Genomic DNA, 22323 nt, shown 5'->3' with positions numbered 1-22323 from the left:
ACATCTGGACGATCTCCGTGCCCAGGGTACCTGGGGACAACGACAGAAGGGGGCCTCTTCAAATTACCGCGAGCTATTAGCGGTCGGAGAGGCTCTGAAGGCATTCGAGGACAGAGTCTTGGACCAGGAGGTCCAGATCATTTCCGACAATGCGACCGCGGTGGCCTTCCTCAACCATCAGGGGGGCACCAGATCTCGCACCCTTCTAGACTTGTCCTTAGAGATCCTGGGCTGGGCCGAGCAGAGAATTCTCTCGCTCTCGGCGGTACACCTGAAAGGGACCCTCAATCTGGAGGCAGACTATTTAAGTCGCCATCCCATTCTCCAGGGGGAATGGGAACTAAATACAGAGATTTTCAGTCTAATATGCCAGCACTTTGGCAGCCCAGAGATAGATCTCTTCGCCCGCAGGGCAAACCGGAAGGTGAAGAGATTCTTCTCTCTCTCCCGAGAACACGGCTCGGAGGGGGTGGATGCACTGGCACAGGTATGGAGGTTTCAGCTAGCCTATGCCTTCCCTCCTTTGAGCCTAATTCCGAGAGTCCTACAGAAGGTAAATCTAGCAGTAGGGAAGTTCATTCTCGTCACACCCTGGTGGCCCAAGAGGGCCTGGTTTCCCGCTCTAGAGCGAGGGTCAGTGTTGCCTCCCCTTCTTCTCCCTGTCCGGGCGGACCTTCTTCGTCAGGGTCCGATTTTTCACCCAGAACCCGGCTTCTTCAAGCTGACGGCCTGGTGCTTGAGAGGCGGAGCCTGAGGGAGAAGGGCTGCTCAGAGAGAGTTATTGACACGCTTCTAGCCAGTAGGAAGGTAGTCACTAGGCGTATATATGCCAAAACCTGGGGTATCTTCTCTCGCTGGTGCTCAGAGAGACATGTTTCTCAGCAGGAGACCTCGGTCATCTTAGATTTTCTCCAAGATGGAGTAGACAAAGGGTTAGCCACAAGAACACTAAGGGTTCAGGTAGCAGCCTTGTCATATTTTTTGGATAGACGTTTATCCCTGGACCCCCTGGTTAAGAGGTTTCTTATAGCCAGAGACAGGTTGTCCCCAGTTCAGATCTCTAGGGTTCCACCCTGGGATCTTTCGTTAGTGTTAAACCAACTTACCAAGGCTCCGTTTGAGCCAATCGACACTATCCCCATCAGGTTACTCACCTTTAAATTCGCCTTCCTCTTGGCAATCACAACGGCCAAGAGGATAGGTGATATGCAGGCGCTCTCCATTAAAGAGCCATTTTTTCGCTTATTTGAGGACAGGGTCGTTCTAAGTCAGGACCCCCTTTACCTTCCTAAGGTAGTGACAAAGTTCCACAGGTCACAGGAGGTAATCCTCCCTTCTTTTTGTTCAAATCCCCAGAATGAAGGAGAAGCTTCCTTTCATTGTCTGGATGTTAGACGATGTCTATTAGCTTACTTAGAAAGAGTTACAGTCTTTAGACGTTCTACTCATCTATTAATTTGTTTTTCGGGTCAGAAAAGAGGCCTTCAAGCGTCCAGAGCCTCTATTTCCAGATGGATTAGGCAGACAATTTCCTTAGCTTATGTACAAGCCGGTAAGGTAGCTCCTAATGTTAAAGCACACTCCACACGATCACTAGCAACCTCCTGGGCAGAAAGGGCCGGAGCTTCGGTGGAGCAGATTTGCAGAGCAGCGACGTGGTCAAGCCAGAACACGTTTCTGAAACATTATAGAGTTGACCTACTGTCACCTCAGGACTTGGTTTTCGGGAGAAAGGTCCTGCAAGCAGTGGTCCCGCCCTAAGGTAGGCCTGAAGCTACTTGCTTCTCTCTCAGGGTGCCGTCCTGGAAGACGACTAGAGAAATGACCAGTTACACTTACCGGTAGCTGTATTTCTGGTAAGTCTTACAGGACGGCAGGCCTACTTCCCACCCTTGGGATACATTATTGGTTTGTATTATATTTTTTGTGGTGTTTTTTCCGTGCACTGGTGGGTTCATACTTTATCTCAAACTGAGGAGCACGGGAAGGGGCGGGGTTTTTAACCTCTTTTTGATTGTGTTTCCTGTCAGGAGAAGCCAGTCATCTCTCAGGGTGCCGTCCTGTAAGACTTACCAGAAATACAGCTACCGGTAAGTGTAACTGGTCATTTTTAAATACATATTGCCTTGATATACGAGCGATGTCTTGCTATAAGAGTAGCGTCATGTCACAACTGAGTATAAAAGAAGAGAGGTCTATGTGGACTGCTCCCCCCCCCCCCCAGGTTCCTGCATGCTTAGATGTGCCTCTTTTATTTATCAACCATGCGAGTTAGTAAATGTTGTACCTTCATCAAATGTAACCATATTGTTACACTTAGAGGCTCCTCTCTTCTCTTTTATACTCTGTAGCTCCTGATGGATTTTGCTTCTAATCCCCTTGTGGAGGCTTCCATTTGTGAATGGACATTTTATGGTTACACAACATTGCTATAATCTTTTTATATGGACTATAAACTGAAATACCTATGAATAAATGGTTGTGGAACGAATCATCCGAGTTTACATTATTTCTTATGGGGAAATTTGCTTTGATATACAAGTGCTTTGGATTACAAGCATGCTTCCGGAACGAATTATGCTCGCAATTCAAGGTTTTGCTGTAATTATACAGACATATAACTGTTTTACATGGAGAATTAATGTTTATTAGATACACCTTTTATTGGTTAAGCAGTATTTGCTTTGTGTTTCAGAATAATGAGTTCTACATTCTGTATTACATTAGAAGATGTGCAGGAAGCTTACAAAATAATCCAGAATTTGATTCATGTAACGCCAGTCATGGTCTGTTCCAGCCTTGATGCACTCACTGCACGGAAGCTGTTCTTTAAATGTGAACTGCTACAGAAGACCGGATCTTTTAAGGTGAGTAAGAATATAAGCTTGTTGGTTCACAGAGGCTTCCTAAATCCACCCAAAAATGGGGAAAAAAACACATAAATTGTAATCTTCAGATAATTTAACCCCTTGCCCCCTGGGCACTTAAACCCCCTTCCTAAACAGACCAATTTTCAGCTTTCGGCGCTCTCACATTATGAATGACAATTACTCAGTCATGCAACACTGCACCCATATGACATTTTTGTCCTTTTATTCTACACAAATAGAACTTTCTTTTGCTGGTATTTGATCACTTCCTGGGTTTTTTATTTTTTTGTGCTATAAATGAAAAAAGAACGAACATTTTGTAACAAAAAAACAATGCATTTCTTTGTTTCTGTTAATAAATTAAGCAAATTAGTACATTTTCTTTATATATTTTGGGCCGAATTTATACTGCTACATATCTTTGGTAGAAAATAACCCAAATCAGTGTAAATTATTTGGTCTTTGTGAAAGTTATAGCGTCTACAAGCTATGGTGCCAATCATTGACAATTGATCACACCTGATGTACTGACAGCCATTTCTTGAGACACTAACAAGCCAGGACATTACAAATTCCCCCCCAAATTACCCCATTTTAGAAAGTAGACATTCCAAGGTATTTAGTAAGAGGCATGGTGAGTTTTTTTTTAAGTTGTTATTTTTTCCCCCCACAATTCTTTGCAAAATAAAGATTTTTTTTTTCTTTTAAAAGTATGGCGATACCCACGTGTGTGAGACTTTTACACAGCCTGGCTATATATAGAGGCCCAACATGCAGGGAGCACCATCAGGTGTTCTAGACACATCTAATTTCTAGACTACACTTTTGAAGGACCTGGAGCACCAGGACAATGGAAACCCCCCAAAAATTACCCCATGGCCAGTCCCATCATTGGGAGGTCGACTGAGGGTTTTTCCCTGCTTTCCTCTCTCCCTTATTCCTCTCCCTCCTTCCCCCTTTGGGTGACGGCTGTACAGGGTTTTTTTTTTTTTCTGGGGCTCATTTTCACTGGTCCGTGGTATGGCGGGGGCTGTTTTGTGTTACTGCAGGGGACTGTGGTGGACATTCTGGACATTTTTCTGTGTGCTGTATTTTGTGTGCTGACAGTTGGGTACACTGTCTTTTTAAATCTGCGCCACGGCGGCCATTTTGCCGGAGCCGCGATTGCATTGTTCGGCGGCCATTTTCTTGCTGTTTTCAGCTCTAGTTCGGCCTCTGGTGGCCGTTTTTGCGAGGAAAATAGACCGCCAATCCTCTGAGGGGACAGACGCAGCGCTGCAGCTTCTTCTCAGCACACACTTGTCCTTCACAGACCGCGCTGTACCAGGGGGGTGGTGAGTCCCAGTGGCCCCATACTGTATTTCTAGCGGCCGGGAGGTGACCTGTGGGGGACTTTTTTTCTGCCCTTGGCAGTGGGGGTGACACGGCAGCTACACTATGGAGCCTGAATCAGGCCCCTCGTTCCTCACGATGCCGGAGTTGACCCTTAACGCCCCTTCCCCTGCCACATCTGTTGAGGCGGTGTCGGCTGTCCTGGAGTCCTTTCTCACCAGGTTTGAAGCAGCCAGTGCTCGGTTGGGGGGTAAAAAGCGCCCCCCCCCTGATCCTGCTTCTGGGGACATCTCTGACGCAGAATCTGACAATGCTATTGCTGCTTCTGGTTCTGTCATGTCAGAGGATGCGGGCTTAACCCACATGGACAGCGTGGATGACTCTGCTGCGGAGTCGGCTGACAAGGAATTTGTTGGAGCTCTTATTACTGCGGTGCGTGAGACTCTAAAATTAGAGGATGTGGCGGAGACACCGGTGGTGTCAGTCCCTTTTGGATTCCACAAAACCACCGCGTACCGCTAAAGTATTCCCCTGTGTTCCTTATTTGGACAATCTGTTGTATAAGGAATGGGATACACCGCAAACAGTTTTTACTGTTCCTAAAAGCTTTGCTACCCGTTACCCCCTTGAGGAGGACTTCTTGAAAAGGTGGGTCTCTCCTCCGTCAGTGGACCCTCCTGTGTCCAGACTGAGCAAGGCTACTACGTTGCCTGTGGAGGGGGCTCCTGCTTTCAAGGACCCCGCTGATAGGAGAGTGGAGGCCGTGGCCCGCTCCCTGTTCTCGGTAGTGGGTTCGGCGGTGAGGCCGGCTCTGGCCGGAGCCCTGGTGGCACAGACGCTGACTGAAAGGGCGAAGCTCCTGCTGCAGGAGCTGGAAGTCCAAGGTGCTTCAGAGTCCTCTAGGGACCTGGCTGATCAGTTGGTTCAGGGTCAAAAGTTTCTCTGCGAGGCGGCCATGGATTCGATACCTTTGCTTTCCAGGGCTTCCGTCTACGCAGTGGTTCTGCGCCGCCTTGTGTGGCTGAAATGCTGGTCGGCTAACCAGTCCTCAAAAAAGGCCTTGGTGGATTTGCCCTTTAAGGGCGAACGGCTTTTTGGGGCGTCCCTGGATGACATCATTAAGGATGCCACGGGTGGTAAGAGCACGTTGCTCCCACAGTCTGGGAAGGGTAAGGAACCTCGCCGCACGCAAGGTCCTACTTTTACTACCCCTAAGCGTTTTTTTCGTGCGCCCAGCGCGGCGGGAATAGGTCCGCAAGGTGCTAAAGCCCCTGCTGCCGGGCATAAGCGGCCTTGGTTCAACAAACCCAACAAGCCTGCGGACAAGCCTGCTTCCGCATGAAGGTCTGCCCCCGCCCGGGTCTCGGGTGGGGGGACGGCTTCACGAATTCGCGGATCGGTGGAATTCTCTTCTATCCGACCGTTGGGTTTGCGAGGTGGTTGCCTCGGGGTACAAGATAGAGTTTCTTTCTTGTCCCGCAAACAGATTTTTTCCCTCCAACCTCCAGCTTCCTCCGGATCGTCGGCTGGCCCTGTCCGGGGCTGTCCAGGATCTTCTGGACAGGGGGGTGGTTGTGCCGGTTCCCTCGCAGGAACGGTTTCAGGGGTTCTACTCCAATCTGTTCGTGGTCCCCAAGAAGGGAGGGGTTCGCCCTATCCTGGACCTAAAGGCCCTCAACTCCTTTGTCAAAGTGCAAAGATTCAGGATTGAGTCAGTCCGATCGATCATAGCGGCCCTCCACCAGGGGGACTTCATGGCGTCCTTGGACATCATGGACGCATACCTGCATGTTCCCATTTGCACAAGACACCAAAGGTATCTGCGCTTTGCGATCGGGGAGGACCACTATCAATTTGTGGCCCTCCCGTTCGGTCTGGCTTCGGCGCTACGGGTTTTCACCAAGGTGCTCGCCCCTATCCTGGCCTTGCTAAGGCAGCGAGGGATCGCTATCGTGGGATACCTGGACGACCTTCTCCTGAGAGCTTCTTCAGGCTCAGAGTTAGAGGAGGACGTGTCCATCACGTGTCGGACTCTCCAAGAGTTCGGCTGGATTCTGAATCTCAGAAAGTCAGTGTTGGTTCCGTCCCAGAGACTGGAACACCTGGGGCTGGTTTTGGATTCGGGGGAGGCAAAAGTGTTCCTCCCATCGGAAAAACTGCTGACCCTGCAATCTGCAGTGAGACTGTTGTCGACCCAGAAGTGGTCATCTCTTCGCTTCTCCATGAGGGTTCTGGGTCTGATGGTGGCCTCCTTCGAGGCGGTTCCGTATGCCCAATTCCACACCAGGGTACTACAGAAAGTGATTCTGTCACGTTGGAACAGGGTCCCATCTTCTCTGGATCACCAGATTCGGTTGAGCCATCTGGCCAAGTCGTCCCTGGCGTGGTGGCTGACGTCTCCGGTGCTTCGGTCCGGGAAGTCTTTTCTTCCGTGCCGCTGGACAGTGGTCACGACGGATGCCAGCCTCTTCGGCTGGGGGGGCGTCTGTGGCACCCGGTCAGCCCAGGGGCGCTGGACTCGGGAGGAGTCCCGCCTGCCGATCAATATTCTGGAGCTCCGAGCAATCAAGCTGTGCCTTGCCAGGTGGTCCCTGGAGCTGCAGGGCCGTCCTGTCAGGATCCAGTCCGACAACGTCACGCCTGTGGCGTACGTCAATCATCAGGGCGGCACAAGGAGCTCGGCTGCAGCGACGGAGGTCGCTCACATACTTCGGTGGGCCGAAAGGTCCATTCCGGCTCTGTCGGCCGTGTACATTCCGGGGGTTCAGAATTGGCAAGCCGACTTCCTAAGTCGCACGACTCCTTATCAAGGGGAGTGGTCTCTCCACCCGGAGGTGTTTCGGGTCCTGTGCCAAAAATGGGGCACTCCAGACGTGGACCTTCTGGCGTCCGGTCTCAATCGGAAGGTGCCACGGTTCGTGGCCAGGTCAAAAGACCCGTGGGCTGACGCGTCAGACTCGTTGGTGGCTCCCTGGGGTCACTATCACCTGATTTACGCCTTCCCTCCTCTAAGGCTCCTCCCTCGCCTGCTGCGCAGGGTGGGAGCCGAAGGGATTCCAACGATCCTGATCGCCCCAGACTGGCCACGTCGCTCTTGGTACGCGGACCTCGTACGTCTGGTGGCAGACGCCCCCTGGCGTTTGCCCCTGAGGGAAGATCTCTTGTCTCAGGGTTCGATCTTCCATCCTGCTTTACGTTCACTGGCTTTAACGGCGTGGCTGTTGAGAGCCAGGTACTGAAGGACCGGGGCCTGTTGGGCCCGGTGATCTCTACCATGCTGCGTGCACGGAAGTCCACTTCTCGAAAAATTTACCATCGTACATGGAAAGCATACATCTCTATGTGTGAGGAGATGAAGTGGCACCCCCGTACTTACGTGGTGTCCCGGATCCTGCTGTTCCTACAGCGGGGAGTGGACCAGGCTCTTGCCTTGAGCACGATCAAGAGCCAGATTTCTGCTCTGGCTGTTTATTTTCAGCGTCCCTTAGCAGCGCACTCTTTGGTTCGCACGTTTGTGCAGGGGGTCCGACATGTGGCCCCCCCCGGTGCGCCCTCCACTGCCTTCATGGGATTTGAATTTGGTCCTCTCGGCGCTTCAGCGGGCCCCTTTGAGGACATTCGGGAGATCCCTTTGCTGACTTTGTCGCAGAAGGTGGTCTTTCTGGTAGCTATTACCTCTATCAGATGGGTGTCTGAACTGGCGGCCTTGTCTTGCAAGGCCCCCTACTTGGTCATCCATCAGGATAAGGCGGTGCTGCGCCCGCAGCCCTCTTTTCTTCCGAAGGTCGTTTCGGCCTTTCACATTAACGAGGACATTGTTCTTCCATCCTTATGTCCTCAGCCGAAAAACCAGAAGGAGGCCACTTTACATTCTTTGGATGTGGTTAGGGCCCTTCGAGTTTACTTGTCGGCGACGGCTCCGTTCCGGAAGTCGGACTCGCTGTTCGTGACTGTGTCCGGTCCCAGTAAGGGCCTGGCAGTCTCGTCGGCCACCATTTCGAGGTGGATCCGACAGGTTGTGCTTCAGGCCTGAAGGGGCGGGTGCCTCCTTTTCGGGTCACGGCGCATTCGACCAGGGCGATCGGGGCCTCCTGGGCTTTCCGACATTAAGCCTCTGTGTTACAGGTGTGTAAGGCTGCGACCTGGTCGTCGGTCCACACTTTTTCAAAGTTTTATAAGGTGGATGTGAGTGCATCTTCTGATGCCTCCTTCGGCCGCAGGGTGTTACAGGCGGCAGTTTAAGGTTGGAGTTCCTCCGTTGAGTAACTCCGGTTTTGTTTGGGGTGTAACCTGTTTTTGCTGTGTTGTTTTTCCCACCCCTCAAATTTTTTTGACACTGCTTGGGGACGTCCCTAAGGTCAATGAAGGCTGTGTCCGTCTATGAACGAAAGAGAAAAAAGGATTTTTGTACTCACCGTAAAATCCATTTCTCTGAGTTCATAGACGGCCACAGCACCCACCCCTCCTTGGTTTGTACTGCTTGTTACGAACTGAAGCTGCTAGAGCAGGGTGTGGGTTATGCCTGGGGGAGCCACGCCCCCTGGGAGGAGCGGCATGAAGGAAAGTTTTTAACACCTTAAGTGCTGTAGAATTCTGCCTAAATCTCCTGGTAGGAAGAAGCATAATCCTAAGGTCAATGAAGGCTGTGTCCGTCTATGAACTCAGAGAAATGGATTTTACGGTGAGTACAAAAATCCTTTTTTCTCTTTCGTTCATGGTCGGACATAGCACTCTCTTGACAAAGTGGGTTCTCAGTCTTAAACCAGGAGAGGACTAGGCAGAAAACAGGTTAAATGTTTAAACACATCGAAAACTGTACAACACCGCCCCGGGGGCGGTCCCTCTAGGTACAACCCCTCTCCCTGCATCTAGCAGCTCAGTTTTTTTCTGCCGAGTGTAGGAGTTGGCCATGGCTCCCTTCAGGCCCATGGGTTCTGGAGTTTTTTTCTATTTTGTTTTATTTTTTTGTTCCTGTGATCTACTAGCAACTGCCAACTGGGTGACAGGCTGGATCCCAGATCCTTGAAGTCTCCCCAGTTTTGGCCATGGAGCGTGTGCTGATGACATGCCCCGTGCTTCCATGAGTGGCCGATGAGCTATGTGCTTCAGGGTACACATATGACCGGGCTCTATGTTCGAGTCACAGTGTGCCTGGCCGACAGTCACCTCTGTCATGCGAAAGATGGTCTGTCAGGGATGCTCCAAGCGGGTCCACGCAGGACGAGTGAGTAGCAGTTTCCCTACTTCGGTGAGAGGACGTGGCTGGGCATTCCTGGGGAGGTTGTTTAGGGGTTTCCACCTTCCTTCTCCCCTCTCCTTCCCCCTCCCCTCTCCTTCCCCCTCCTTCCTCCCTGTGCTCGGGGCCAGACTAGCTGTGTGGACTGGGGTTCCTCCATCCGATTGTGGGGGCTTCTCTGTCCGTCTCCTGGGGGGTTAATTCGGCTGTTCTATGTGGGGAGGCCTCTGTGTGGGGTCTCTGGGTGTTTGTTTGCGGCCTACTATGTTATATCTTTCTTTTACATGCGGCCATTTTGGCCTCTAGTGCTTTCTCGTGGCCATTTTCTTGTGGCTGCGCGCCTCTTTCCACAGTAGGACCTCTCGCAGGCCATTTTGGCAGTGTTTTTTGGCCTCTAGTGCCTGAAATCACTGCGCGAATGACAGACCCACCACAGTGGAACTGCGTGCTCATGCTGCAGGACTGAGGAGCTTCTCTAGCGGGAGATGGACGGCACGCTGTGCGGTGTCCGTTTTTCTTCGGGTGGTGAGTCCTCTGGGTGGATCCCTCGTTCTCTGCGGCAGCTAGGCGGGTGGACAGTGTGCTTTGGCCTTAGTCCCTGTGTCACACACGTGGGTCAGCATGGCGTCGGAAGCAGGGGCCTCCTCCCCAGAAACACCGGAGTTGGCAACTGGTGCCCCTGCACCTGCTGTGTCAGTGGATGCTATGTCGGCGGTTCTTGAGGCCTTTGTTGCCAGGGTGGAAGTGGCGCGCTGGAACTTCAAGGGCTAAAAAACGCCCCCTCCCCCGCCATCTTCCGGGGGCAATTCTGATACAGAGTCAGTCCCGGCTACGGCTCAGGGCCTGGATTCAGATGCGTCAGAGGGCACGGACCACGGCCATTCGGATAGTGAGGATGACTCCGGGGCCGGGTCGGCACACCAGAAAGCGCTGGTAAATGATCTTATCACCGCGGTACGGGATACACTGAAGATGGAATATTCTGCGGAAGCTGCTGAGGCATCGGTCCCCTTTGGGTTCCGCAAGACGGTCCACACTGCCAAGGTGTTTCCTTGTGTTTCCTATTTTGATAAGCTCTTATACAAGGATTGGGAAAAACCACAGAAGGTTTTTTTCTGCCCCAAAAAATTTGGCAATCCGGTACCCCTTTGAGGAGAGCTTTCTGAAGAAATGGACCTTTCCTCCGGTAGTGGACCCCCCTGTGTCCAGACTTAAAGTAACCACGATTCCAGTGGAAGGGGCTCCTGCTTTCAAGGACCCTGCGGACAAGACGGCTGAGGCAATCGCCCGCTACCTATACACAGTGGTGGGCTTGGCAGTGCGTCCAGCGGTGGCTGGGGCTCTGGTGTCTCAAACTCTGACTGAATGGGCAAAGATACTGCTCCAGGGGCTAAAAGCTTGTCAGGCACCTCCCAGATGAGGTAGCTTTGGCCGACCAGTTAGTGCAGGGCCTTAAGTTTGTCTGCGAGTCTGACCTGGATACTATTCCCTTGCTGTCCAGAGCCTCGGTCTACGCGGTGGTGTTGCGCCGCCTGATCTGGCTAAAGTGTTGGTCGGCGGGCCAATCTTTCTGGGTCGTGGAAAACTGGCAGGCGGACTACCTGAGTCGCCAGATGCTGGACCAGGGAGAATGGTCTTTAAACCCGGATGTGTTTCACCTCATCTGTCAGAGGTGGGGCACCCCGGACGTGGATCTCATGGTGTCTCATCTCAATCGGAAGGTATTCGTGGCCAGATCAAGGGACCCCTGGGCAGACACGAAAGACGCGTTGGTGGCTCCATGGGGCCAGTATCGGCTGCTCTATGCTTTTCCTCCCCTAAAACTTCTTCCACATCTGCTTCGCAGGGTGGAGGTCGAAGGAATCCCGATGATCCTAGTTTCTCCGGATTGTCCTTGGCGTCCCTGGTGCGCCGACCTAGTGCGTCTGGTGGCAGACGTTCCCTGGCATCTACCGCTGCGAGAGGACCTTCTGTCGCAAGGTTCCATACTTCTTCTTGCTTTACAGTCGCTGGTTTTAACGGCCTGGCTGTTGAAAGCCAGGTGTTGAGGGACCGTGGCCTGTCGGATTCTGTGATTTCTACCATGTTGAGGGGGCGAAAATCGGCTTCCAGGAAGATCTACCATCGCAGAAGGCTTACATCTCTCTGTGTGAGGAGATGGGGTGGTGTCCGCGTACCTATTCGGTTTCCAGGGTCCTACTGTTCTTACAGCGTGGGGTGGACCAAAAGCTTGTCATAAGTACAATTAAGGGGCAGATTTCTGCCTTAGCGGTCTTTTTTCAGAGACTCTTCACAGCTCACTCACTAGGGAGTACGTTTGTGCAGGGGGTTTGGCATGTGGCCCCTCCGTTCCGCCCTCCGCTCCCTCTGTGGGACTTGAACCTGGTTCTCTCGGCACTTCAGAAACCACCGTTTGAGAACATTAGGGAGATCCCCTTGCTGACACTTTCTCAGAAGGTGGTCTTCTTGGTGGCCATTACGTCAGTCAGACGTGTTTCTGAGCTGACAGCCTTGTCCTGCAAGGCTCCGCTTCTGGTCTTCCACAAGGATAAGGTAGTGTTGCATCCGCAGTCTTCCTTTCTTCCTAAGGTCGTTTCGGCCTTTTATCTCCATGAGGATATTGTTCTTCCATGTGTCCTCGTCCGTCGCATTCCAAAAGAGACTGCGTTGCATTCCTTGGATGTTGTTCGGGCTCTGCGGGTGTACCTGTCTACTACTGCTCCGTTCCGGAGGTCTGACTAACTGTTCGTTTCGGTAGCTGGTCTTAAGAAGGGCCTGGCGGTCTCGTCTGCCACCGTTTCTAGGTGGATCAGGCAGATCGTGATCCAGGCTTATGCCCTAAAAGGACAGGCGCCCCCCTTTCCTGTCATGGCGCATTCGACCAGGGCAATAGGTGCCTCTTGGGCTTTCCAACACCAAGCGTCCATTTCCCAGGTGTTTAAGGCGGTGACTTGGTCGTCCGTTCACACTTTCACAAAATTTTAAATGTAAAAGTTGCAACTCCTCCGTTGAGGAGCTCTGTTTTTTGTTGGGGTGAAGTTTGTTTTTTAATGCTGTTCCCACCCCTCGTTTTTTTTAATTTTATTTATTTTTTTACACTGCTTTGGGACGTCCCACTTTGTCAAGAGTGCTGTGTCCGTTCATGAACGAAAGAGAAAATAGGATTTTTGTACTCACCGTAAATTCCTTTTCTCTGAGTTCATAGACAGACACAGCACCCGCCCCTCCTTTTTATGTTTGTACTGCTTTTTGACGAACTGAGCTGCTAGATGCAGGGAGAGGGGCAGTACTGTACTGCTAGATGCACTGCCCCAGGGCAGTACTGTACAGTTTTTTGATGTGTTTAAACATTTAACCTGTTTTCTGCCTAGTCCTCTCCTGGTTGAAGGCTGAATACCCACTTTGTCAAGAGAGTTCTGTGTCTGTCCATTTGGTGCACCCCCACTTTTTAGAGATACTGTACAGTATAGCTCCCAACTGTCAATGATTTTTGAGAGACTGTCCCTCATTCGGTAAAAAGTCCTTCTTTCCCCCCCATTTGTCCATCATTTTTAGTTTGACTTAAGTAGTGTATTTTTATTTACAACTATATATCTATCAAAAAGTGTTTCCCAGTGCTAAAATCTTTAATCAAATTCTAAGTTGCTGCATTTGTAAATTCAAAAGGTCAATATAAAAAAAACAGCAGTGGTAAAAAAGCACTTATGAATTTACCCAATTGTTTGTTTTTTGTTTTTGTACAATTTTTCTTCAAAGGGGGGCATGGCAGAGTGTGTGTCCTATGCCTACATTTGTTAATGGGTGTCCCTCATTCCCATCTTAAAGTTGGGAGGTATGTGTACAGTGCTTCCAAGGAAAATAAGTGAAACTTTAAAGAAAACAAAACCTAGCCATGTCTCTGCTTTTACTATACATCAGCAAACCTAACAGGCTGCCCAAGCCTAATGTTTATCAGCCACCACATTCACAGTTTCCCCAACTTTTAGCTCCAGTCCAGCCTTTGGGGACAACTAGGTCTCCTTCCATAGATGCAATAGAGAAGTGAACGTTGACACCCAGAGACAAAGTATGTGTTATTTACAGGATTACCAGGTAAAAATAAAGTAAAACAATGCCTGAAAAAAGAAAACTAGTTTAGGCACCTTATCTAGTACACTGTAAAATATTACATTTTTAGGTTAAAATACGCTTTACCAATTTACCTTCCGCATGAACAGCTTAAAAAAAAAAAAAAGCACAAATTAATGTAGGAATCAGAAGTTAAAGTATAACTAAATGCAAAAACGTTTTTTTTTTTTTTTGTTTTGGACAGAGTGGAGAGGGATTAGAACCCCCCTGTCAGTTTTCATTGATGTCTGTGCCCCACCTCTCTATTTGTCCTGTTTACCATTATCATCCAATAGGGACACTAGTTCTGATCACCTGGGAGTGCCCAAGGAATTCCCTTTGCAGGGATTTCCTCTCACTTCCTGTTTTGGCAATGGGACAGGAAGTTAAGAGAAATCTCTGCAATGGGACACAGGTTATACCCCTCCCTTACTCTATCCAAAATTAAGAAAAAGTTTTGCCTATAGTTCTACTTCAATCACTGAAAAATAGTCCATCTAAAAGTTCAGTAATGAGCTATATTTTGTTTATTCCATTTGTCTGCATTTTTATGGTGTAAAGTAATAATCCACATCAAATTATATATTACTTTAACTCAGGGCTCGACAAATCCCGGTCGCCATGGCGACTAGAAATGTTTTATTTATTTATTGTGAGCTGGCGCCATCTGGTGGTGAGCCGTTGGTATTACAAGTTTTTACCACCAGATGTGAGCTGGCGCCATCTGGTGGTGGCCGTTGGTATTACAAGTTAAGCATTACAAGTTAAACAGCAATTCTAATGTCATTTTTCAAAATTTTCACTGCCATCTTCTTCCCTCTAATTAGAACCCCCAAACATTATATATATTTTTTATCCTAACACCCTAGAGAATAAAATGGCGATCGTTGCAATACTTTCTGTCACGCCGTATTTGCGCAGCGGTCTTACAAGCGCACTTTTTTTGGAAATTAAAAAAATAAGACAACAGTAAAGTTATCCCCATTTTTTTTTTATATTATGAAAGATAATGTTACGCCGAAGTAAATTCATACTCAACATGTCACGCTTCGAAAATTGCATCCGCTCGTGGAATGCAGACAAACTTTTACCCTTTAAAATCTTCATAGGCGACGTTTAAAAAAATCTACAGGTTGCATGTTTTGAGTTACAGAGGAGGTCTAGGGCTAGAATTATTGCTCTCGCTCTACCAATCGCGGCGATACCTCACATGTGTGGTTTGAACACCGTTTACATATGCGGGCGCTGCTCACGTATGTGTTCGCTTCTGCGCGCAAGCTCGTCGGGACGGGGTGCGTTTTCTGGCTCCTAACTTTTTTAGCTGGCTCCTAGATTCCAAGCAAATTTGTCAAACCCTGCTTTAACTTCAAAGGCCTGCATATGATTTACTCATTTCTGTTTATGGTCATAGACACAGAGCCATTGCAGAATGTGACCAGAGACAAAAGTAGAAATTCAGCACTTTGCTATATACCCTTTCTAGCAAGCCTTTGCCATGAAAAATAGGGATTTGTACTATATTGCAACACACGTTTAAGCTGGCCAACTGCATCAAAAGTATTACTTTTGACGAACTTTGCAAAGTTTGCAAATCTATAGATACAAAAGTAAACCCATCCATATTCAGCAGTGCTTATCAGTACAGTGTCTGGTCACGCAGGAGTTTTATTCTTCAGTACTGGGCCATTAAAATCTCACAGAACAAAGAAATACCAATTAGTATTATACAGATTATTTTTTTATTTTTTTTCTGTGAGTAAAAGTCTTTATAATTCTATTTCTAAACATGGTAATGTTTCAGATTCGGGGTGCATTAAATGCAGTGCAGAGTCTACCAACAGACACATGTAAAGCAGTTGTGACTCATAGCAGTGGCAATCATGGACAGGCATTGGCATTAGCAGCAAAAATGATGGGTAAGTCCTTAGAGTAAGATAATAATTCAAGGCCTACAGTATATTTACTGTGTGTTGTATCTTAGGAATTCCAGCACATGTGGTGGTGCCCCGGACAGCTGCATCATGCAAGAAAGCTGCAATCTCTGGTTACGGTGCTGTAATAGTGGAATGTGATCCTACAGATGAGGTGAGAAGTCTTTTTTTTTTTTTTTTTTTCATACAGTCAGGACTGATTAACGAGGTTTAGGACACATCACATTTTTTATCATTCTGGTATATGCATGTATAAAAATTAAAGGAATTTTGATTTACCTGTAAATGTAATATCTTTAAACATAGTACTGGACACAGACTGAATATTCATAGACTTTGGGTGGCTGGTACCTTCAAGTGATTGGACACTAGCAAGCTTTTGAGGACACGCACCCTATAGCCCACAGGTGGTCCTCCAGCTGTTGCGGTGCTACAAGTCCCATTATGCATTGCAAGGCTAACAGTTACAAGCATGACGGCAGAGGCATAATGGGACTATCCAAGATATACCTGTTCAAGTCCTGTTTGTAGGAAGGCCAATACAAGGCATATAGTAATCTCTGGGATTAACCACTTCCATACAGGGCACTTATACACCTTCCCGCCCAGACTAATTTTTAGCTTTCAGCGCTGTTGCACTTTGAATGACAATTGCGCGGTCATGCTACAATGTACCCAAACTAAATTTTTATAATTTTGTACCCACAAATAGAGCTTTCTTTTGGTGGTATTTGATCACCTCTGGGATATTTATTTTCTGCAAAAAAAATAAAAAAATGACCGAAAATTTAGAAAAAAAAAGTATTTTTTTTGTTTCTGTTATAAAACATTGTAAATAAGTACGTTTTCTCCTTCACTGATGGTACTGCACTGACGGGCACTGATAAGGCGGCACTGATGGGCACCGATGAGGTGGCACTGATGTGTAGGCATTGATAGGCACTAATATGCGACACTGATGGGCGGCACGGATGGGCATGATAGGCGGCACGGATAGGCGGCATGGATGGGCTTGGATAGGCGCACGGATGGGCACAGATAGGCGGCACGGCTGGGCACGGATAGGCGGCACAGATGGGCACGGATGGGCACTGATAGGCAGCATGGATGGGCACTGATAGGTGGCACGGATGGGCATAGATGGGCACTATTGTATGTGTTGTACTAATGGATGCCAATCAGTGCCAAACAATGCCTGCCAATCAGTGATGCCCATTGTGGGCACTGATTGGCATCCATTGCGGCACTGATTGGCATCCATTTTTTGTGTCCTCATCCCTGGTGGTCTAGGGTGGCATACCTTTATTTTTTTAATCCCTGTTGGTCCAGTGGGCATCCTCGGGGGGGCTGTGCTGATAATCGATCAGCACAAACCCCCCCCTGTCACAGGAGCAGCCGATCGGCTCTCCTCTACTCGCGTCTGACAGACGCGAGTGAGGAAAAGCCGATTACCGGCTTTTCCTGTTTACAACGAGATCAGCCGTGATTGGACACGGCTGATCACGTGGTAAAGAGTCTCCGTGAGAGACTCTTTACCTTGATCGGTGTTGCGGAGTGTCAGACTGACACCCTGCAACAACGATCGCCGCGATGCGTGCCCCCGGGGGCGCGCAGCGGCTCAGAATCCTGAGGACGTCATATGACGTCCAGTCAGGATTCTACAACCACTTTGCCGACGTCAATATGTCATTGGCGGGCGGCAAGTGGTTAAAGTGCCTATGTTCACACCAGGCAAAGAAGGATTTCCAGGTATGATAGTAGATCTTTCTGGAAGTGTGTTTTCTTGCATTTAACAAAGTAGTAATTACAGATTTAGAGACCCCTCTGTCCCTCAATATCTGGACCTCAACAGCCATGCCATTAAAGCCAGTGACTGAGAAGCAGGATAAATAGGGGGGCCATGAGAATGCAGGTCTGGCCTGTTGGGGAAAAGGCCAGGGTTGATGTAGTCCGAGTATGTCTGTGTACCTAGTTCTTCGGGGTCAGTTTGGTGGAACGAGCATCACCAGTTTCTTCACTTATTCTGTGCTATTTTTCGAAGCACGCAAGGCAAAATTCACACTGGAGGAAAAGCATATGTTGGCCTTAACTGAGACCAGCTGAACCTAGGTAGAGCTCTGAAGGTAGAGACCCCTAAGGATGGGGATTTTAGACATTTAGTGGCGTCATTATTGACTATTGATTTACATCGGGAGACTTTGTTTAAAAAAAAAAGGACTTCCCAAAAACTTGTGCTTTTTATTCACTTTTTTTGTGAATGAGCAGGGGTACCATGTACCCCTGCTCATTCACATGGGGAGGGGAATCTGGTGGCCCCCTTAATAAGGGTCTGGTATTAATTTTGGGGTGACCCCATATTTTGTATTTATTTGGTGTGGGGGTTCCCATCAAAATCCATACCTGACCCAAAGGCCATGGTATAGATGGGGGGGGACTTATTTATTTTATTTTTTATAGCTGGCATCTGTCTGCAGGGAACCCCTCTAAAAGTTGATGACTTATCCGTTTTTAAGGACACAGCAGGCGGCTTTTTTGGCCTGCTCCTTTTACAACCAGCTATTCACTGGTTGTGAAGATTGCAGGCGGCCTCTTTTTCAAAAAAAAAAGAAACCTGCTAGAAGGTGTACAGTTTAGGAGACGGCAGCGTTTTTTTCTGCCAGAATGTGCTGCCAGAGTGTTATTTTTCTGCCACTAAACCCTCCTGCCCAAAATGCTGATAAAAGCCTATGTGTGCATGAACACATAGGATAACATGCAGAGGAGTTTAGAGGCAGTTAAAAAGAAAAACTGCTAATGCCCAAAACAGCAGCTGTAAAAATTCCCAGTGTGCATGCAGCCTTAAAGCGGATGTGCCACGGGAACAAAATATTAAAAGTCAGCAGCTACAAATACTGCAGCTGCTGACTTTTAATATTAGGACACTTACCTGTCCTGGAGTCCAGCGCCGATCGCAGCAGAGCACGAGCGATCGCTCGTCACTCTGCTGCTCCCCCCGCCATCCACGCTGAGGGAACCAGGAAGTGAAGCGCTGCGGCTTCACTGCCCGGTTCCCTACGGCGCATGCGCGAGTCGCGCTGCGCCCGCCGATTGGCTCACACGCTGTGTGCTGGGAGCCGAGTGTTCCCAGCACACAACGGGCGACAGACGGGATGTGACGGAATGCCCGTCTTTCGCCCGTATCGTGTGGCCGGAAGTGGGTGCAAATACCTGTCTTGAGACAGGTGTCTGCACCCCCCTCCCCCCTGAAAGGTGTCAAAAGTGACACCGGAGGGGGGGAGGGTTCCGATCAGCGGGACTCCACTTTAGGGTGGAGGACCGCTTTAAAAACAAACAGTTGGTGGCTATATAATGAGTTAAAAGAAACAATAAAGCTGCAGCTACAGTGCATACAAAGTGGTGACCTCCTCTTAGCTCCCAGTTTACCCAGCCCACTGACTATATTAAATATAATGCCTGCTTTTGGAGCAGGTGGTTTTAAGCCTACATGACCCCTAACAAAGCAGCCCAATTTTTGCTGATGCTATTGACAAAATCTGGGGCAGCCAATTATCACTCAATATCCTCCTACACATACCGTTTGGCTGTGTTATTTCTACCTAACAGTTGCAGTGTTTTTAATTGGGTAGTATTGGTGCCTTTCGCAACCATTTTTACATCTGACAGTTTACCAATATTTACGGACTGTGGCCACCCAAAAAAAAGTCAACCTACCTAGGAATAATAGTTCAAATAGCATAAGGTGTGCTGTTTCTGTCCCTAACATGGCATTATTATGACCTGCTCAGAAAAGGATACTCCTACTGCTTCATAATTTTTTTTTTTTTTTAAATGCTGCACTTTAACATTTATCTGTTTGTTTCAAGTCCCGAACAGCAGTGGCAGCTAAGACTGTAGAGAAGACTGGAGGTATTATGGTTCATCCAAATCAGGATCCAACTATCATTGCAGGTCAAGGGACCATTGGACTTGAAGTTTTAGAGCAGGTATTGGTGAAAAATGTACAGCTCTGTCATGGTCAGTTAAAATATTTCAATGCTAACATGTTATTGGTACTGGCAGGTGCCAGCTGTGGAAGCCATAGTTGTACCAGTGGGAGGAGGTGGCATGTTGGCCGGAATAGCTGTTGCTGTGAAGGTAAGTGAATATTCCTAGTTATTTCTATGGTGTTAATGTAAAATTGCTGTACTAGTGTGGGCAGTCAGCAGATTGGATAGCGATATACACACACAATCGCTAAAATCTCATATAAGCTATACCATGTAGACATGAGCTGCATCGATGACTGAGATATCACTGCTCCCGACCAAGGATGTGTGTGTGTGTGTGTGTATATATATATATATATATATATATATATATATATACACGTACGGTGGCGACAAAGCGGTTAAGCCTCTTTTCCTTTTGTGAGGGCAGCTTTGCAATCTGTATTTGTGACTGTAAGCATGTGCCAAAGCTCAAGGTTTGGGTTTGTCAGATACTAAGGGATAGAGACCTTGGGCCAGATTCAGGTAGGGAGCCTGTATTTGTGTGCGGGCGTAGCGTATCCTATTTACGCTACGCCTCTGCAACTTTGACAGGCAAGTGCAGTATTCACAAAGCACTTGCTCCGTAAGTTGCGGCGGTGTAGCGTAAATAGGCCGGCGTAAGCCCGCCTAATTCAAATGTGGAAGATGTGGGCGTGTTTTATGTAAATTTATTGTGACCCCACGTAAATTACGCTTTTTCCGAACGGCGCATGCGCCGACCGTGAAAGTATCCCAGTGCGCATGCTCCAAATGACGCCGCAAAGACTCATTGGTTTAGACGTGAACGTAACTTACGCCCAGCCACATTCACGGACGACTCACGCAAACGACGTAAAACGTGAAAAATTTGACGCTGTCCCGACGTCCATACTTAACATTGGCTGCGCCTCCTATAGCAGGGGTAACTATACGCCGGAAAAAGCCTAACTTAAACGACGTAAAAAACGGGCAATACCTAATTTGCATATATACGGAAGGGCCACCTAGCGGCCAGCGTAAAATTGCAACTAAGATACGACGGCGTAAGAGAGTTACGCCGGTCGGATCTTAGTCAAATCTATGCGTAACTGATTCTAAGAATCAGGCACATAGATACGACCCTGCACACTCAGAGATACGCCCACGTATCTCCTACCTGAATCTGGCCCCTTGACTACAAGGATATAAATTTTAGCGGATACCTGATTAATTTTCCTTGCGCCTTAAGACCCTGGGGGGGGGGGGGGGGTGTCTGGACTCAATCTAACAGCTCTGTTGTCTGGGTGTTTGGTCTGTGCACATGTGCAGGATTTTATGGCTAACATGTTGGACAGTAGCATTAGCTTGTAAGAAGCAGGTTGCACACTTACTTTTTAAAGCGGAGCTCCACCCAAAAGGGATAGCCCTGCTTGTCTCCCTCCTAACTCCTCTCCACTGGCACATTTGGGGGGGTACCTGGTTTTGACAGGTACCCGCTCCCACTTCCATCTCAGTTCAATGCAGCCGGCCGATTTACAAAGCACAGCACGCTAGGGAAACTGGCTGTGAAGCTGCAAGCCTTCACTGCCGGTTTTGCTTAGTCAAAATGGCACCACCTGCACCCCATAGCCGATTGAAAAATTGGCTCGGTGAGGACACCGCTGGATTCCTGGACAGGTAAAAGCCCTCATATTAAGTCAACAGCTACAGTATTTGTATCTGTTGACTTATTTTTTTTTTTTTTGTGGGGAGCCTGGAGCTCTTCTTTATATCCAAAAGATAACTGTGCAAGAGTACCCTGTTACCACTTGAAAAGAAGTCAGAGACTGCAGTACAAAAACCATTATTTTCACCAAACACAAGCCTCCATCTCTAAGCCAAAGCTCCATTCCCTGTTCCACATGAAGGGATAGACTCCAAAGCCCTCTAATCCAGCATACAAGCCCTTCTTGCAATGAAAGGGGGCGCCCTCACTCACTCAGTGCAGGCCTGCAACTATATTTGGCCGAAAGCGATTGCAGATGATTGGGTCCGCAACATAGGGACTCAAGGTTACAAGCTGGGATTTTAGAGCCTCCTCTCTCCGCTGTATGCTTTCAAATGTTTAGGTCAGCAAAGAAGTCTGCTTTTTTTTATCTCCCAATCACCTACTGTCACTAGGAATATTTGTTCCACAGTCCTTGAGAGCGAAAGGTTTCTATTCAAGTCTTTGATACCAAATGGAGATTATCTGACTAAAATGGATTTTAATGTAAACACACAATAGTCTAGCTAATGTTTTGGTAAAATATGGTATTTTTTTTATTAGTAATAGATACCAAACATGTCAAGCCTTAAAATTGTGCGCACCTGTGAAATTGCAGAAAACTATAGTACCCAAAATTCCCCATAGGCGACGCTTTAAAAGCATCTAAAAGATAACCCTAAAGCCGCGTACACATGGCCATTTTTCATGTCATGGACAAAAATGAAGTTTTTCTCTACGGGATTCTTGTCAAGCCTGCCTTGCATACACACGATCGTGATAAAAAAAACTATAAAGGGGAAGTTCCATTCGATTGGCGACACCCTTTGGACTGATTATGCAAATTTCCCTTCTCATAACCTGCTTCTGAGCATACGCGTTTCTTTCCCCGTAGTTAAAGCCTACACACGACCGCTTTTCACAACGAGAAAAAATAGAGCATGTTTTAAATTTTTAATGCTCAATTTGCACGTCGAGAAAAATGCTCTGGAGCCCACACAATCGTTTTTAATGACCAATTTAAAAAATGGCATTTTTCTCGTCATGAAAAACGGCCATGTGTACGCGGCATAAGGCCTGGTTCACACCTATGCATTTTTTTTTGTGCACATTTCTT

The 22323-nt window shown here is 48.2% G+C and overlaps 1 protein-coding gene across 3 annotated transcripts in view; it reads left to right on the top strand.

The window, feature by feature from the left end:
- SRR (serine racemase) overlaps positions 1–22323 on the top strand; it is a 38177-nt gene that overhangs the window by 8171 nt on the left and 7683 nt on the right. For all 3 annotated transcript variants that reach the window (XM_040338361.1, XM_040338360.1, XM_040338359.1), the window contains exons 2-6: positions 2696–2867; positions 15347–15461; positions 15527–15630; positions 19340–19459; positions 19536–19610. In XM_040338361.1, the coding sequence (XP_040194295.1) occupies positions 2700–2867; positions 15347–15461; positions 15527–15630; positions 19340–19459; positions 19536–19610 (582 nt within the window). In that variant the 5' untranslated portion in view covers positions 2696–2699. The remainder of the gene's footprint in view (positions 1–2695; positions 2868–15346; positions 15462–15526; positions 15631–19339; positions 19460–19535; positions 19611–22323) is intronic.

This window comes from Rana temporaria, chromosome 2 (assembly GCF_905171775.1).
Source record: "Rana temporaria chromosome 2, aRanTem1.1, whole genome shotgun sequence".
Lineage (NCBI taxonomy): Eukaryota > Metazoa > Chordata > Amphibia > Anura > Ranidae > Rana > Rana temporaria.
Note: the sequence above shows the minus strand (reverse complement) of the source record. Positions and strands in the feature narration are given on the sequence as shown.